Below are 15,293 nucleotides of genomic sequence, written 5' to 3'. Positions count from 1 at the left end.
AATGCAATCTAGCCACAATCTGTCACAATTTCCTTTTAATTTGAATTTTCCATTAATTAAGATACACCACAGCGTGTCACCGGCCCTGTGTAACATAAAGAGCTTGTATCTGGCTGTTACTGCCATGCATTCCAGCCTGTGTGTGTTAAATAGAACCTGAGATAGAGCCACAGTGTGCTACAAGCCCTGTGTTATAAGATTTGTATATTTTTGTTACGGCCTTGCATTTCAGTTAGTGCATATTAAAAGTTTGTAAGCAAACTTATTTTGTAAACCTGCATTTACTTTAACTGGCCCTAATATGTTATGCCCACTAGAGCCACTAGTTGGTGCCATAGTCACCCGTCTTCCACAGGAAGCTACTTCCTATAGTATAGGCCAGCACATTATTTGTTAGGCTAGTGTTCCACCCAAGCACCACAACAAGGTGTCCGCTAACGCAACACCATAAACAACAACATTGTTTCTGTAATAGACAACCTGTAGAATTTCACCCTCCATTCCTGGCACAACAGTGGAGAACCCCTGTGTAGAGCTTTTTATTTCCTCCTTAGTACAGAAACTAAACCCTGGCTGCCCTGAACTCATCAACATGCTGAGTTTCAGTGAGTGCAGGAAGGAATTAGAATCGCTACTCACTGACAGGTATGATGCGCAGACCGCATCCAAAGACCCATTGTTGAAATGCTTGCTACTGATCTTTCACAGGCAAACAAGCCTTGCCATTCAGAGTAAAGCAGCCCTGGAAAAGGAGGTAGATTCCTAGGTAGATTGCTTGTCTCCTCCATGAAGTTCAGAGAGCTAATAAGAAAATGATGTGTTACTTAGGAAACCTGCATTAGTCAGAGTCAGATCTTTGCTCACACAGAGAAATTGTTAGGGCTTAGACTAGAATGTCTGTCTCCATCACAGTCATCAGCCATTGTGATTCTGGCTACTCAGATTCACTCTTCTCACTTGATGAGAGGTTAACTCCCTCTCCACTCAGAAGTTAAGGATTTCTAACTGACTCAAAGTACTTGGGAATGAAGTCAGCTCCTCAACCTCCACTGAGAGAAACACTGAAGTGCTACCTGACTTTTAATCTTTCTGATACAGATAGTGAGGATACATGCAGTATATCTTCAAGAAGATATCCTGCCTTATGTTCTTAGCCACTGAGAAATGACACTTTCATCCATGCTCCTCCCTCTGAAGGTTCAGCTTGTTCAGCCTCCTTTCCACTCTGGCACGAGAGTGATGACAGCTGTGAAACCCCTGCCTCCCAGCCAAAGAGAACTGTAGCCATGATACACATGTCCATAGCAATGCTAGCCCAGTCTCGCCTTCATTAGAAAGGACACCACAGTGTTCCACCTTGAAGTTCTTGGGTTAATGGCTAAGGGCATTGAACATTTTGATCCAGACAACTGTGATCATCATGTTGACGACTATGTTAGAGAATTAGATCACAATCTAATCGACTTGCCATATGCAACCCAAAGAGAGAAAGTTAAACTTACGTGGAAAACCAGCTCTAAAGCTGTGCACAAGTTTATAGAGTCACAGCCTCTGAGTGTCAGAAATGACTATAGTGAGCTCCGTCAAGCACTAATAGAAGAATGCTCTTCTACTGCTGACGTGACCACAGCGATGTTTGCAGCCCTCCAAAATTAACATTCTTGTAGTGAGAATGCTAGATTACTACAAACGTTTAAGGTATGCATACTTCCAAGGTAAGAATGCACCAGGCTTAGAAGAAAACGCCATCTTCGAGTCCTTGTTTATGCAAAACCTGCATCCATGTGTACACACCAACATTGTACTCAGGACGCGTCAAGGTAACCCCTCACTGTACGAAATAAGGAAGATGACACAGATAGTTTGGGAAACTGTAGTCAGTTCCAAAAAGAAGGGGAAACCAACTGAGCCTGCGAGCTCAAACACTGAAGCATCATGCAGATCTCCTGATACCTAAAATGATCACTCTCACAACAGGTTGAAGGGGGGTCACGAAAGGCTGCATAAGGACACTGAGCGTCAATGCCATGTCCACCAATTGCGTCAAGATAGCCACTCACACAACAGAAGTGTTAGAAAGCCATACTCAGAAATTCTAATTCAGAATTGGCGTGACCAGCCAAAAGACCGGTCTGACGATGATCGCAACATCTTTGACCACAGTTCAGAACATGGACATAATCTATCAAGCAGCGATAGCGCCACTGAGTGCCTCTCTGGCTCTGGCTACCTGAAGTGTTACAGCCCTGAGCCGTGAGTTAAACATAAGAGCTCCAGAGTGATCTTCCCACAGTACCAGCTAACACGTAGCTAACAGTGAGACAGATGCTTATTTACGGGGCCTTAATTTGCTTTATTGTTTTGCTGTTACATAGGCAAACTTGAGTTTGTTAGCAAAAGCAAAAATTCGAAATTCTGATTGGACTCAGACACCACTGCCCAGATTCGCAAGTACACTTGGACCAACTCCTTGGCAGTATCTTGTTATGAGATCACTAGTGCAAAACACTAGCTTAGGACACCACATTATGACCTCACAGAAACAGTCATACACATGTCCTTATCATTGTTTAGGTGACACTCTTTCTCACTAACAAACTTTTCTAACCCAGCACATGTCCGACACACATTAAGATCACATACATAAACTGTGAATTGGTTTTAAACACAAACATACACACTAACTACTAAAACTACCACATCACACAACCCTTTGTACTAATTGAGCACATATGCTCCGAAAGACAAAGAGACCATTGTGTTTGATGTCCTGGTGGCCATCTTTGATTCAGCCATTTTGGTAGTTTCACATGGTCTGCCCTATTGTTTTGTAGTCTGTGCAACCTCAGTCACCATTTTGAGACAGAGGGCCATCTTATCCTTGTCTCTTACACAGACAAACAGACAGGCGCACGCACGCACGCACGCACGCACGCACGCACGCACGCACACACAGATGCTTAGTTTAGTTATTTAGTTGGATTAATATTGTGTTTTAAACCTTTATTGTCTTGTAAATATATATTTGTGGAATATACATGCTGGTCTCTTTAATGTGGCATAAAAGTCAATAATGCACTCCGCTGCTATGAAAAGAACTACGAAATCCTTCAGTTGTTACTAGCTATTGATATGGTGATTTATGGTTATAGTTCTTAATTTAATTATTAATCAGAGTTCCAAATTGATAGTTTAGTATACTTTATGAGACTTATTTATGAGGCGACATGAATTTAATATCAATTTCTCTTTGTTTCAAAGAGTGGTGGCCTCAGGATGATTTAATATACATTAATTTAATATACATTAATTTAATTTAATATACATTAAATCATATTATTCAATATAACTAATAATTATTTTGATAATTATTTATTCCTTTTGATAGTCATTTCAATGTCTTTTGAGCTCATGTACCAACATAATTTGGTGCCCCGTTATTATTTAAATATATTGATAATCTATTAATATTAATTTTGGTGATATTAATAATTATGTTAAATATTGTCTAATAACTAGACTAGATTATTTGCGTCCCCAACAATCGTTAATGTTACCAATGATCAATTAAGGAAAGTGCTTTCAATTTGAAATCCTATCAACCATTAATACATGTTTTAACGATGCATGTATGGGATTGTGTCAAGGGAAATGATGTAACGACAGAGCTCATAAACAATTGGTGAGGTAAGGCAAACCCTGCAGACCAGCATCTACCCTGATAAAAGTACGTGGATGATTTGGAGCTTTGCATGTGAACTCAGTGGCATTTTCTACTGAAAAGATGACATGTCTTCATTGTTGTAGGAATATAAACTGAAAAAGGGTTCATTTGTTTTTTTCTGTTTGATTATATCAAGAGGTTAAACATTTTTATGTCTCTTCAATGTTTCTCTAAGATGTCAAATGCAATTCAATCTCAGACCAACATCACTGTTGGGCGGGGGGTACTGGAAAGAGTGTTATTTATCACTCTGACTACAGTACCATGCTGTGTGTTTATCTTCATTAATGGGGTCATGTTATTCACCTTGAGGAGTAAATTAGTGTTTTGTGAGACCTCCCGTTACATTCTTCTATTCAACCTCCTTTTTGCAGATACTGTTCAGCTGGCACTGAGCCAGTTACTGTACTTAATAGCTGCATGTAGAATAAGGCTGACATATCCTGTGTGTGGTGTTCTCAGCATGCTCTCTTATCTTACATTTGAGATCTCCCCTCTCACACTGGTGCTGATGTCTCTGGAGAGATATGTGGCTGTGTGCTTCCCACTGAGGCACGCTACCATCATCACCATCAGAAACACAGCAGTGGCTATCATTGTGGTTTGGGCCTTCAGTTCACTAAATATCCTCACACGAGTTCTTTTACTGTTAGATTTTCCATTTGAAGACATGGAGAGCCTGCAGATGAAATATTTTTGCGCCAAAGAAAACATGCTACTTGGCCCATTGTCTGATGATTATGAAAAAGCGTACACTTACTCTCTGTTTGTATCAGCTGGAGTGGCAGTCACTTCCACCTATATTGGTGTGATGATAGCAGCCAGGTCAGCCTCCACAGACAAAGCTTCAGCTCATAAGGCTCGTAACACTCTGTTGCTGCATCTGGTGCAGCTGGGCCTCAGTCTCTCTTCAACTATATACAACCCCTTGCTTATAGCACTCTCAAAGGTCCTAGACAGGATAGTCTTGGTGCGCATTCAGATTGTTATTTATGTGTGTATTGTTATCTTTCCCAGATGTCTGAGTGCTCTTATCTATGGCATCAGAGACCAGACCATCAGACCCATCCTCATATGCCATCTATGCTGTCGACTGAAAGTCTCAGTCATCCCAGCCAAGACTGGGCTCTCACTCTAGAATACACAGAATGAATATTTGTGAAGTCTATCTTAAAACAATGCCTGTCCATATTTACATCAAAACTCTTTTTGGTCACAGGAATTGTTTTTCTTGTTCAAAATGGCTATGAAGACATCCCTCCCTACTCCTATTCCAATGTGTGAGATGGGAGACAAAATCTACAGTCTTTGTATTTTGTCAAAAATGAATTCTAAAGTTTAGCTGAAGCTAATATGAGGCATCAGTAGTCTGGGTTATTGAAACAAAGTGGATACCTTCCATGTCAGGGACTTGTTTGAACAAAATTCCCTCTTTCAGTTACTATCCCTCCACTGCAGCTCTGCAAGAAAACACTGTGTGGGGAAACAAATACCCACTTGATTTAGTTAACTCAGACTGTTGAGGCCTGATAACAACTTTGGTTGAATTTTGGAATGATTTTTTTGCACAGATTGAGGACTGCTGATTTTGTCTTCCATCTCTTCCATTGGAATCACATTAGGAAGGGATTTCTTCAGGGCCTGTACGGATGAAAGCAATAACTACAGCAAAAACTATTTCAATGTACATATGGGCATATGAGTATTGTTTTAAGACGGACTTTAAAAAATTTGAATGTATTCTTTTGATTATTAAAAAAGAGTATTTCTTATTTATTTGAGTATGGCATATGGAATGAACGGAATTTATTTTTAAAATGTTCAAAATGGGATAAGCAGCAATTGATGATGATATTTATGGCCTACTGTATATGAATACTTCTGTTAAGTAAAGAAAAAATAATGTGGATATTGCCCATGTGCTATTTATTATGCAACAAAAATAATTAATCTTTTTCTGTAATATCTCTTATTTGATCATTTACTATGACTTTGTTCACTTACATTTCTGCATTAACAAACTGAAATTATAAAATATGTATATAAATAAAGACAAATTAGGAAACTACAAGAGTGTTAACTGCCCTCATTCAAACAAAACAAATGAAAAGCTTGTGTAGTATTTCACTTGATTAACTAGCACTCCAAATAAAGATCATTACAATTTAATTACAAACAACAATTATATCTTCCACCAACCATTAATCTCGATAAAAATGAAGGTGACATACACCTACAAGTTGTAGAATACACTATTATATGAACAATAATTGATAGCATAGTGTTTGGATACACTGAGCACTTTGAGCACTTTCCTTATCCGAAGTGAGGGTCAAAGAACAGAGGGTGTCGTAAGATGTACAGATTGTAAAATCCCTTGAGGCCAATTTGTGATTAGTGATATTAGGCTATATCGACATTACTGGACTTAACACTCTCAAGATGTTATGTTTCATTAACATATGAAGAACTGGAATACACCTCATGGCCTTTGTGTGGTTTACGTTAGAAGAAACTGACGTGCAGTAGTTGATCTCATGTGCCTTGCAAACTGATAGATTTAGGAATTATTGAAGAGGCTCTCTAAGATGAACACCTGTTGTTTTGTTAATATGAATGTAACTTAAGTGGTAAGAGTTAATAATAGTTAGTGTTTCCCTAAAAAATGTCCACGGACATGCTCCCAATAACTACTCCAAGCTGGGTAGGTGCTGCTGCATCATGAGCCATTTTCTTATACAAACTCCTGAAAATGTCCAAACAATCAGGTACAGACGTTGTCCAGATTTGCCCCTACAACTATGTTGTACACAAAAGGAGATGGTCTGTGTCAGACGTGTTCTCACCTACAGGAAATACTTGGTTTGGTTTAGGCTAGGGGTGGCAATTGCAGCAAGAGACTTGAATACGGATGACGCCACATGGCGTGGATTAGACCACAGTCACGTAGTCGGTTCGTAATTTGGTAATAAACAACTGAGTCTCTTGCTGTTCCTTGAATTTGTCGGACGATTTCAGTGTCGGTCCAGAAATCCAAGAATCTCGTTGTCTCTCCAGCTACACATTTTCGTTGACATTTTTGCTTAAATTACTTTTCTTCTTTGCCCTCGGATGTTTATATTTTCAGGTTTCGCACCAGCCACATGATAGAACCGTCATCAACAAGCCCACTCGCTGGCCGTGAATTCTCCGGACAGTGATCGTCTCCATTCTCACATGGGCACAATCGGATATTACAAAGACTTTGTACTAGGGAGCTGGCAGGGTAAAGTATTTTGAATGTCCGGTTCAACTGATTCTGACATTTGCGTTCTCATATACAGTACAACTCCTTCGGGTATTGTCATTTGATCTTTTTCAATTCAATTGATTTTATATAGCATCAATTCATAACTTAAGTTATCTCGAGTCACTTTGAAAATAGAGCAGGTCTAAACCATACTGTATAATTTCAGGAGAAAAGATTTTCAGGATTGCAGTGCATTTGTGAAAGGGGTTGGGTACGATGACGAGGATCAGGGGATTGAGGAGGTGGTGGTACAGACATTACATCACCTTTTTTTTTTTTAACAATGCTGGCATGTGATTGTCTTCAGAAAAGTGATGTAACAACACAGCTCATAAACAATAGGTGAAGGAAGGCAAACCCTTCAGAGAAGCTTCTACCCTGATAAAAGTATGTAGATGATTTGGAATTTTGCATGTGAACTAATTGCCATTCTCTGCTCAAAAGATGACTCATCTTCATTGTTGTAGGAATACAAACTGAAAAAGGGTCCATGTTTCTGTCTAATTACATCAAGAGTTTAGACATTTTATGTCTCTTCAATGTTTTCTCTAAGATGTCAAATTTAATTCAATCTCAGACCAACATCCCTGTTGGGCGTGGGGTACTGGAAAGAGTATTATTTATCACTCTGACCACAGTACCATGCTGTGTGTTTATCTTCATTAATGGGGTCATGTTATTCACTTTGAGGAGTAAATTAGTGTTTCGTGAGACCTCCCGTTACATTCTTCTATTCAACCTCCTTTTTGCAGACACTATACAGCTGGCATTGAGCCAGTTACTGTACTTAATAGCTGCATGTAGAATACGGCTGACATATCCTGTTTGTGGTGTTTTCAACATGCTCTCTGATCTCACATTTGAGATCTCCCCTCTCACACTGGTGCTGATGTCTCTGGAGAGATATGTGGCTGTGTGCTTCCCACTGAGGCACGCTACCATCATCACCATCAGAAACACAGCAGTGGCTATCATTGTGGTTTGGGCCTTCAGTTCACTAAATATCCTCACACGAGTTCTTTTACTGTTAGATTTCCCATTTGACAACCTGGAGAGCCTGCAGATGAAATATTTTTGCGCCAAAGAAAACATGCTACTTGGCCCAATGTCTGATGATTATGACAAAGCGTACACTTACTCTCTGTTTGTATCAGCTGGAGTGGCAGTCACTTCCACCTATATTGGTGTGATGATAGCAGCCAGGTCAGCCTCCACAGACAAAGCTTCAGCCCAGAAAGCTCGTAATACACTGCTGCTTCATCTGGTGCAGCTGGGCCTCAGTCTCTCTTCAACTATATACAACCCCTTGCTTATAGCACTCTCAAAGGTCCTAGACAGGATAGTCTTGGTGCGCATTCAGATTGTTATTTATGTGTGTATTGTCATCTTTCCCAGATGTCTGAGTGCTCTTATCTATGGCATCAGAGACCAGACCATCAGACCCATCCTCATATTCCATCTATGCTGTCGACTGAAATTCTCAGTCATCCCAGCCAAGGCTGGGCTCTCACTCTAGAATACACAGAATGCATATTTGTGAAGTCTATCTTAAAACAATGTATGTCCATATTTACATCAAACTGTTTTTGGTCACAGGAATTGTTTTTCTTGTTCAAAATAGAAATGGTTCAAAAGACATCCCTCCCTACTCCTATTCCAATGTGTGAGATGGGGGACAAAATCTACAGTCTTTGTTCTGTCAAAAATGCATTCTAAAGTTTAGCTGAAGCTAATATGAGGCATCAGTAGTCTGGGTTATTGAAACAAAGTGGATACCTTCCATGTCAGGGACTTGTTTGAACAAAATTCCCTCTTTGAGTTACTATCCCTCCACTGCAGCTCTGCAAGAAAACACTGTCTGGGGAAAAAAATACACACTTGATTTAGTTAACTCAAACTGCTGGAGCCTGATAACAACTTTGGTTGAACTTTGGAATGATTTTTTTGCACAGATTGAGCACTTCTGATTTTGTCTTCCATCTCTTCTATTGGAATCACATTAGGAAGGGATTTCTTCAGGGCCTGTACGGATGAAAGGAATAATTACAGCAAAAAAATATTTCAATGTAGATATAGGCATATGAGTATTGTTTCAAGACAGACTTTGAAAAAATGTGAATGTATTCTTTAATTATAAAAAAAAAATATTAATTTTTTATTTTAATGTGGAGTGAAAAGAATTTATCTTTAAAACATTCAAGTGGGATTTGCAGCACTTTATGATATTTATGACCTACTGTATATACATATATACTTCTGTTAAGTTAAATAAAAATAATGTGGATATTGCCTATGTGCTGTGTCTTACGCAAAAATATTAGAGTAAGAACAAAGTTCATGCTATAAATCTGTGGTGACAAGAATCACATTTTTAATTTCTGGACAAACAGTGCCTCTTGTTATTTCAAGATTTACAGATTTCAATTCATCTTTTTCTGTAAAATCTCAAGTTTGATAATTTACTAGGACTCTGTACATTTACATTCCTGCATTTACATGATACACAAAAATTAGGAATCTACAAGAATGTTATTTAACAGTGGAAAGCAATATGAAAGTGCATAAACAGATTTTAATTATAGAAAGTATCGTATCGGTATCGGTATCGGTATCGGTATCGATATTGGTATCGATATTGATATCGATATTGGCGATTCCTGCCCTGTATTACTTGATATCGGATCAAAAACAAAGTTTGTGGTATCACCCACACCTATTAAACAGCGCACCTGCAAAAAAAGAGTGCCAAAATGAATAAAATAAAACGCAAGGGAGGCACAGAGAAAGTACGCGCCAAAAAAAGACAGGCCCTTCAGGCCCAAGGCTGTAGCCCGGAATGTTTTATGAATAGCCCCAGACATTTCACACCCTTTTAGCGATTTGCTGCTCAGAGAAAACTCAGTCAGCGACTTCTCAGCCAGCATCTCTCCTTCTCCTCTCTTGCTGTCGCCAGGTCATTTTGTCATAATTTAAGCCTTTGTGAAGCTCGACAAAATATTTATATAATTCTACAATTTCATTTAGCAGACGCTTTTGTCCAAAGCGACGTACATTTGACAGTTTGTACAACACAAGCAAGGATCTAGATAGGATAGAACAATGTGAGTAAGTTCCAACAGCAGCTTCAAGTCCGATTGGAAACGGGTCAACAGGCAGTACACAGAAGCAATGCACCCTGTGCAATTTTTTTTTCTTTTTGTCATCACCATCATTAACAGTAAATGAATTACACATCTATCCGTCAAATTACCAAGAAGTAGACCCAATATGAAAAGTGCTGGATCTAAAGTAAAATTAATACCCAACACCTGTTTAATTTCCTTTTGAATGTTCTTCCAGAAAGCCAAGAGCTTTGGACAATCCCAAAAATATATGTGCTGAAATAAGAAATGCTTCATCCCTGGACACTTTCAAAAAACACCTCAAGCACCACCTGTTCATCAAGGTCTATGATATCAACTGACTCTTCCTATATATCACTCTTTTAATTACTTAGCTACAGTTTTTCCTCTGTGTTATTTATTAGTATGATTTTGTGTGCCCTCTTTGTAAAGCGTCCTTGGGTTTCTTGAAATGCGCTATATAAGTCCAATTTATTATTATTATTATTATTATGATTATTATTATTATATGTGTGAAGTCCCCGAGCAATCCACAACCCCTCCAACATAGTTCAGATGTATTACTATATTTTGAAGTGATAGATGGAGTGCTAAAATGCAGCGTTTGCACCTTCCATTCAAATTCCTTCCATGTTGGACTGTTAGCTAGTTTATGTCCTGCTTTGAACGTTTCCTCCCATTTTAATCTGTTATCATAAAATATGTTTCCAACTCCCATTTTTCTTTGACATCCGTATTGATAGCACAGGACTGTTTAACTTTGCTATTGCACATGTATTGATTTGATTAATGTATTCACTAAGCTCTATTGTTGTGATATCAGGATATTTGGGTAGCTGGCTTCGCCAAAGTAGATGTGCTAGTTATGCTTAACACCAACACAGTCTCACATGCACACTAACCTGTCATGATAGCACTGCCTGTAGGCTAGTGTTTCCTTTTGTTTCCTCTGTTTCCCTGCCCTTTTGTATCTTGTGTGTTTTCCCTGGTTTGTCTAGTTTGTCAGTGTGTCGGGAGGTGTGGTCTTCCTCCTCCCCCTCCTCCTGGGCAGGCACGGCAGGAGCAGCTGCAACCAATAATCCCAATCACCAGCAGTATATCTACCCCGGTCTTCCTGCAACTCATCGCCAGATCGTACCGTCACCCACAGTGGTAAAGTAATCATAATCAGGCTCGCTAAGATTGTTGGCTCTCGTCTTTGCTGTTGCTCTCGTTTTTGGATCTCTTGGACTTATCTCGTGTTTTTGTTTGCTCTGTGCTCAGGTCTGTTACCTGCCAGCTGTGGCTGCTACCTACCTGCCTGCTCACTCCTGCACCCTGCTCCTGGATCAAACGGGAACCGTTGCTGGTTAAAATAAAGATTATTTTTGTTCACTCTCAAGACGTCTCGTTGTGTGCTGCATTTTGAGTCCACGTTTTGTTACCCAGAACATAACAGAACGATCTGGCCTTACAAGATGGACTCAGCAAACACAACTTCGATGCAGAGTGCTGTTTCCAGCCATGATGATTTGTTGTCACACCATCACCAGTTGCTTCAGGGTTTATTGGAGACCCAACAAACCTTGGGTAACCAGATGTCTCAGATGGGAAAATGTTTGGAGACAATTTCAGGCCAATTAGCCCCATCCCCCGCTCTGCCTCCTCTTCCTCCGCCTCAGCCACTCAGAGAATCACCTGTTCCCCCACCTGAACCATATGCCGGTGATTTGGGGAGATGCAAAGGATTCCAGCTCCAATGTTCTCTGGTTTTTTCCCGACAACCAGTCACCTTCACCACAGACCCAGCCAAGGTAGCGTATGTTACGGGACTGTTAAGAGGGAGAGCACTGGACTGGGCTGAAGCAATGTTGGGAGGAGGAGGGATAAATTCTGTGTCCTATGATTGTTTCATGAGTGAGATGAAGAAGGTTTTTGATCACCCTGTATGTATTGGAGACGCTGCTAAACGTTTGATTAACATACGACAGAGTCAAAGAAGTGTGGCGGAGTATTCTGTGGACTTCCGGATTCTGGCTGCGGAGGCTGGATGGAATGACGAGGCATTAAAAGGAGTTTTTCTACACGGTCTGTGTGAACAGTTAAAGGATGAACTTGCTGTCCGTGATGATACTAACTCCCTTGATGCTCTTATTGATCTGTCTATAAGACTGGACAACCGTATGCGGGAGAGACGCCGGGAGAAGAACTACAAGTCCCACACTCCCATGAACTCCTTTGCCGCTACTCCTACTCTCGCGAGAGTTGCCCCCGGCTCGTCAGAGACTCACGGCTCCGGTCCCAGCTCCTCTGCTCACTCTGATGAACCCATGCAGGTGGGCCGGGCTAATCTCACTCCCGCTGAACGTCAGAGACGAATCCGAGCGGGTGAGTGTATCTACTGTGGTCAAGTCGGACATTTCCTTGCTGCATGTCCTCTCCGCCCAAAAGAGCGGGCTCACCAGTAGCTGTGGGGACACTGGTGAGTAAGTCTGATGTCCCCACCAACACTAGACCTTGTACTCAAATACATGCTAAACTGTGTATGAGTAACATGTCCTTGCCCTTGTTAGCGTTGATTGATTCCGGTGCAGAGCAGAGTTTTCTAGATGCTGAGTTAGTCTCTCAGGCTGGCATCAGCATTGAACCTCTTGAGTCTCCTGTCAGAGTCTGTGCTTTAGACGGCAGGTCCTTAGCATTAGTAACTCACCGCACTGAGCCGCTTTCTCTTATTTTGTCTGGAAACCACCGTGAGCTAATACGATTTTTTGTTTTTTCTGCTCCTAAAACTCCTCTTGTTCTCGGACACCCGTGGTTAAAGCTACACAACCCCCAGATCGACTGGTCGACCAGTAGGATTATGGGATGGAGTAGTTTTTGTCATTCCTCGTGCCTGCAGTCTGCACTACCACCTGTAGATATCAGTGTTGCCCCTCCGCCCTGTGTTCCTCCTGACTTGTCTGCTGTGCCCCCTGAATATCATGAGGTCGGTGAGGTGTTCAGTAAGGAGAGAGCATTATCCTTACCACCTCATCGTCCGTATGATTGTGCTATTGAGCTGCTACCTGGTACCACTCTGCCTTCGAGTCGCCTGTACAACTTGTCACGTCCTGAGAGAGGTGCTATGGAGACCTACATAAATGACTCTCTAGCTGCAGGTCTCATCAGACCTTCCTCTTCGCCTCTAGGGGCAGGATTCTTTTTTGTGAGCAAGAAAGACAAGACTCTCCGCCCGTGTATTGATTTTCGAGGATTAAACAATATCACGGTGAAGAACAAATACCCTCTGCCATTAATCAGCTCTGCTTTTGTACCTCTACAGGGAGCCACTGTCTTCAGCAAGCTGGATTTACGGAACGCGTACCACTTGGTACGGATTCGAGAGGGAGATGAATGGAAGACTGCATTCAACACACCACTGGGTCACTTTGAGTATTTAGTGATGCCTTTTGGACTGACTAATGCTCCTGCAGTGTTTCAAGCACTGGTTAATGATGTTTTGAGAGATTTTTTGGACCGGTTTGTGTTTGTCTACCTGGATGACATTTAGATTTTTTCCTCTGATCTCGCAGAACACCAGCTTCATGTACGCCAAGTGCTCCAGAGACTACTGGAGAACAAACTGTTTGTGAAAGCGGAGAAGTGCGAGTTTCACGTCAGCTCTGTTGGATTCCTCGGTTACATCATTGAGAGTGGGCAGGTGAGGCCGGATCCGGACAAGATCAAGGCGGTGGCAGAGTGGCCTGAACCTTCCTCCAGGAAGCTCTTGCAGCGCTTTCTTGGATTCGCCAACTTCTACCGTCGATTCATCCGAGATTACAGCAGAATTGCTGCTCCACTGACCAAGCTCACATCTCTTGCTGTTCCTTTTCGCTGGACTCCTGAGGCGGATCAGGCGTTTGCCTTATTAAAGGACCGCTTTACGTCCGCACCCATCCTGGTGCAACCTGAATCTTCTCTTCAGTATGTCGTGGAGGTTGATGCCTCGGACATTGGTGTGGGAGCTGTCCTCTCCCAACGCTCCAAGACCGATAAGAAGCTACATCCCTGTGCGTTCTTCTCTCGACGCCTGTCTCCAGCTGAAAGCAACTACGACGTGGGAAATCGTGAGTTGTTGGCAGTGAAGTTGGCTCTGGAGGAATGGAGACACTGGTTGGAGGGTTCGGAGATTCCGTTTATTGTATGGACTGATCACAAGAATCTTGCCTACATCCAGTCAGCCAAACGACTGAATTCCCGCCAGGCTCGGTGGCCGTTATTTTTTGGTCGATTCGACTTCACCCTTACTTACCGTCCTGGTTCCAAGAACATCAAGCCTGACGCGTTATCCCGGCAGTTTTCATCAGAGGAGTCACCTAGTGTTTCAGACACCATTCTGCCGGCAGTCTTGGTGGTGGGGACGTTAACCTGGGAGGTTGAGTCAGCGGTTCGGGAGGCTCAACGTGAAGAACCGGATCCAGGTACTGGCCCCGCTAATCGAATGTTTGTTCCTGTGTCAGTTCGCTCCCAGGTCCTGCAGTGGGGACACGTTTCCCGGTTCGCTTGCCATCCTGGGATGAGTAGGACTTTGTCACTCCTCAGACGACACTTCTGGTGGGCCACAATGGAGAGGGACGTCAAGGAATACGTCCTCGCCTGCACAGACTGTGCCCGGGGAAAGACATCTCATCGGCCGCCTGTGGGGTTGCTCCGCCCATTACCCATACCTGGTCGCCCGTGGTCCCACATCGCCTTGGACTTTGTCACCGGTCTCCCACCTTCTAATGGGAAAACAGTGATACTCACCATTGTTGATCGGTTCTCCAAGGCTGTTCATTTCATTGGTCTTCCTAAACTTCCTTCAGCACATGAGACAGCTGAACTCCTGACTAATCATGTTTTTCGTCTGCATGGTATCCCTGTGGACATCGTCTCGGACCGTGGTCCTCAGTTCATCTCCCAGGTTTGGAAGTCTTTTTGTCAAGCCCTTGGAGCCACTGTCAGCCTGTCTTCGGGTTTCCATCCTCAGACGAATGGACAGTCTGAGAGGGCTAATCAGGATTTGGAATCCGCCATACGTTGTGTTGCTGCTACTAATCCCTCTTCTTGGAGTACACAGTTAGTTTGGATTGAATATGCACATAATTCTCTCTCTTCTGCTGCCACTGGGGTATCTCCGTTTGAGGCCTCATTAGGTTAC

General features: G+C 42.0%; 3 protein-coding genes across 6 annotated transcripts in view; 2 read left to right on the top strand and 1 right to left on the bottom strand.

Moving 5' to 3' along the window:
* Positions 1–15,293, bottom strand: part of LOC141753168 (rap1 GTPase-activating protein 2-like) — a 467,886-nt gene that overhangs the window by 199,225 nt on the left and 253,368 nt on the right. The gene's annotated exons all lie outside the window — the stretch shown is intronic.
* LOC141752465 (odorant receptor 131-2-like) lies at positions 3,900–4,862 on the top strand. Its single transcript, XM_074610454.1, has one exon. The coding sequence runs from the start codon at positions 3,900–3,902 to the stop codon at positions 4,860–4,862; it is 963 nt and encodes a 320-aa protein (XP_074466555.1).
* LOC141752463 (odorant receptor 131-2-like) lies at positions 7,567–8,529 on the top strand. The gene has a single exon (XM_074610452.1). It carries the CDS (start codon positions 7,567–7,569, stop codon positions 8,527–8,529), a length of 963 nt encoding a protein of 320 aa, XP_074466553.1.

Source organism: Sebastes fasciatus, chromosome 16 (genome assembly GCF_043250625.1).
Source record: "Sebastes fasciatus isolate fSebFas1 chromosome 16, fSebFas1.pri, whole genome shotgun sequence".
In the NCBI taxonomy this organism is placed as follows: domain Eukaryota; kingdom Metazoa; phylum Chordata; class Actinopteri; order Perciformes; family Sebastidae; genus Sebastes; species Sebastes fasciatus.
Note: the sequence above shows the minus strand (reverse complement) of the source record. Positions and strands in the feature narration are given on the sequence as shown.